General features: G+C 45.7%; 1 protein-coding gene across 1 annotated transcript in view; it reads right to left on the bottom strand.

Moving 5' to 3' along the window:
- Window positions 1-2343, bottom strand: part of pygmb (phosphorylase, glycogen, muscle b) — a 19749-nt gene extending 17406 nt beyond the window's left edge. Inside the window, exon 1 of the mRNA XM_071478229.1 lies at window positions 1989-2343. Within this exon, the coding sequence (XP_071334330.1) occupies window positions 1989-2231 (243 nt within the window). The 5' untranslated portion in view covers window positions 2232-2343. The remainder of the gene's footprint in view (window positions 1-1988) is intronic.
- Between the last annotated feature and the right edge of the window lie 1020 nt (window positions 2344-3363).

The raw sequence follows: 3363 nt of genomic DNA, 5'->3' as shown, positions 1-3363 counted from the left end.
AGTGTTTATGTGTTGTACATTAATTACAGGGATAGTTTGGGTTATTTGACGTGGGGTTGTGTGAGGTCAGTGTGTTTTACCTGTAGGTGGACCCGAGCACCAGCACAGACGCTGAGCAATGACCTGCTGTGGACGGGGTCAGCAGAAAAAACCTGTTTTCGCCTCTTAAAAAAAAAAAAAAAAAACACTGAAAAAAAGCTCAGATTAGCGGAAGTGTACTGTGCTGTAGATCAGATGGCGTAGGAATACGGTAGTTAAGAAAATGTAGTTCCAAAGTAAAGGGCTGTTTGACGGCAGAGAAAGTGATTAAATATACAAAATAAAGCAAACCCTTCAACTGACATTAGCTTTTTTTTTTGGTGGCCATTTTTAAAGAGGCTAAAACACATTTTCTCTGCTGACCCCCCCCCCCCGTCCACAGCAGCTCATCACTCAGCTCTGGTAGAGGTGCTCGTGGCAGCACCATGATCCTGATCTACTGCAGGGCTGTGGGCTCAAAAGCTCATGAAACCTGGCACACAGGTGAGAGGTGGCTGAAATTGTTCTGACATGGGTCTCAGGATTGGTCGTGGTAAGATGACTCGATAGTAAACCAGGTAAGCTTGCTGTATGTTTCACAAACGTACAAAATTCAGCAGCCAAATAGAACATCTCAAGATGTACAAAAAAGCCTCTTGGAGTCATACCCTGAACTGAAAAGGAAGTCAGTTTGTTTTTGCAAATCAATGTTTCACCATGGAACAGGAAGTTGTTGTTTAGGGGCTAGGGATGCTGGAAAAGGGATAAAACCTGGCGTAAATTGTTTTCTGATGTGGCCCTCAGGATGGAGTGTGGCCCCCTACAAACTTTTGCATGCCGTTTCACCTAGATGTATGTCATTTGATTGGCCATGTCCCAAACCAGCACCCTGAGGTGCAGGACGGTGAGAGGGCTCGATCAGTGCTGCTTGCAGCTTTAATTCAGGTTGTGATGGCATCAGCACAGTCTGTACCTATAAAGAAAACAGGCTGTCAAACAGCTGACATTCACTGACGAAGAGCTATATACTTGTCCAAATTCCAAGTGTGCTATTAGTGAAACTTCCACCATCACTGGCTGTGACCTTTGACCCCTTTCAGGATAATGTTGGAGTCACTCTGTATTTTAATTATAAACAAAGACTCAACCCTTAGTCTTGACTGCATTTGAAGCAGAGCTGAACAATTAAACTGAGTCCATGTGTGAGTCATCAGGGCTCAAGTCCAAGTCCCGTGGAGAGTCCTGGACTCTAAACACTGCATCCCTTTACTTCGTGGGTTATGATAAATGAATCATGCAGCTGATGGCCCTTTAGATTTTCCATTCAGCCTCCCGGTCCATGAGGAGAGCAGTGGAGCTGAGTGCAGGGTATTTATGCATTAAACTGAGATCATTACTGGGAAATATGTGCAGCACCTCTTGGTCTGCCCTTTAACAGTGCGTGGCCATTTTGAGATGCGCACTGTGTGGGTGGGATGGAGGAGGGCACAACACGAATTACGTAACAGCCCTCATCCACCAGTTGAGTCTGATTCCTCACAGCGCCACAGTGGGTAACACCGTGCGTGGTGCACGTCTGAAGCCCCGGGGCCGTGCAGCGTCCTCAGTGGCGCATCATCCTCATCCTCATCATCATCAGATGAAGGTGACTGAGGCAGCTTATGTAACAGACAGCTGACAGAGTGAGAGCCCCCACACTCACACTCACACTGTGACACAGCTGCAGGAACTTTCCTATAAATGGATATGAAGAGCAAAGCTGCAGAGCACGCGCACCCAAACACACGTGCACGCGCACGCATGCGTGCACGCGCATGGGGCAGGGGCCATCAGTCGCAGCAGAGGACCCGGCGTCCCCGCCCACTGCTCCGCGGCCAGCTGTGTGTGTGTGTGTGTGTGTGTGTGTGTGTGTGTGTGTGTGTGTGTGTGTGTGTGTGTGTGCAGGACTGCGGCATCAGCCCGCTGCTTACTTTGGGGTCTTTCTCATAGTAATGCTGCTGCGTCCGGATCCAGCGGCCCACCAGGTGGTCCCGGACTGTGTTGGCCAGGGCAAAGTAGTAGTCCCGCTTGGTGGCCACATTTCGGTCCTTCACCAGGGTGAAGTGGAGGTGTCGGTTGAAATTAGTTTTCAGGTCAGCAACATTTTCCACCCCGGCCAGCCCCCGGACCGAGATCTGCTTCCTCTTGTCCTGGTCTGTCAGCGGCTTGGCCATGTTCACGGACGTCCTCTCGGTTCGCACTGGATGTTGAATCAAACGTTACCCGACGCGCCGTCCACTTCCCTTCCGACTCTGCACCGAGCTCAGGCGGCCGGGAGGATGTGGCCAGCCTCTTTTATATGTCACGTAAAGCACGACCGATTAAGATAAGCATTTCCGGCTTACAGTTTCAAAACAAAAGTCAAATTTGCATCAGCTAAGAAGCGCACTGACAATTTTAAAGTGCGTCACACGCTTCACTGAAGCTAAATCCCTTCATTAACAGCAGATAAATGATTAGAGTGTATTCATGTAAACTATAGCTACGTCCAGCTGAGAAAAATTCTGAAGTGCTGGGGATAGCATTTGTTTTTTCCAAATGATGCGGTCGATTAGCAAGACAAATGGATGGCGGAAATTGGTAGACGTGCTTTTATTTTTACGTCAAAATCACCCCACTTCCGGTCTCAATCTGTTTTAATGACACTTGCATGAAAGTACAGAAACACGAATAACTGTTAGGAAGTGAGGAAGTACTTCTCATTCGAAGTGCTGGGATCAGAAATTAACTACACCAGAAGCAGTTTATGATAACTTTTGACAGTAAAAATAATATTTGAGATTTTAATTTGTGTTTTAATTAAATCTGATTAATTCTGTATACCTCCACTAACCAGCCAAGCATCAGGAAATATGGTCACAATCAACACCTACATGAGTTACAGTGTTGAATAATGTGTAGTAGTGTTTTTACAGAACCTTATGATGACATTAAGTTGACCTCTGACCTTTTGGATATAAAATGTCATCACTTCATTATTTTATCCTATTGTGTTGAATTGTGTCATAATTTGTGCTAAATCTGAAGAAATTTCCTGAAGGCGCTACTGAGATATCACCTTAATGAGAATGGGACTGACAACCTGAAAATGTAAAACACCAGTTAAAAAAGAGTCAAACAATTAAACATGTAGGCTCGTGACCTTGGTTTAATGAAGGAAAATAAATCTTAATCCAGGGTCATCTTACTATTTTTACAGCAGAGCTTTCAACCACATCCAGAAGTCTTCATCAGCAAATGGAGTTTGCTCAGTTGTCATCATGTGACCTTAATATAGAACTTTAGTTATAACCGGTGGTCATATAT

This window comes from Trachinotus anak, unplaced genomic scaffold, assembly GCF_046630095.1.
Source record: "Trachinotus anak isolate AG129_WGS33_773 ecotype Australia unplaced genomic scaffold, CSIRO_AGI_Tana_v1 ptg000005l, whole genome shotgun sequence".
In the NCBI taxonomy this organism is placed as follows: domain Eukaryota; kingdom Metazoa; phylum Chordata; class Actinopteri; order Carangiformes; family Carangidae; genus Trachinotus; species Trachinotus anak.
Note: the sequence above shows the minus strand (reverse complement) of the source record. Positions and strands in the feature narration are given on the sequence as shown.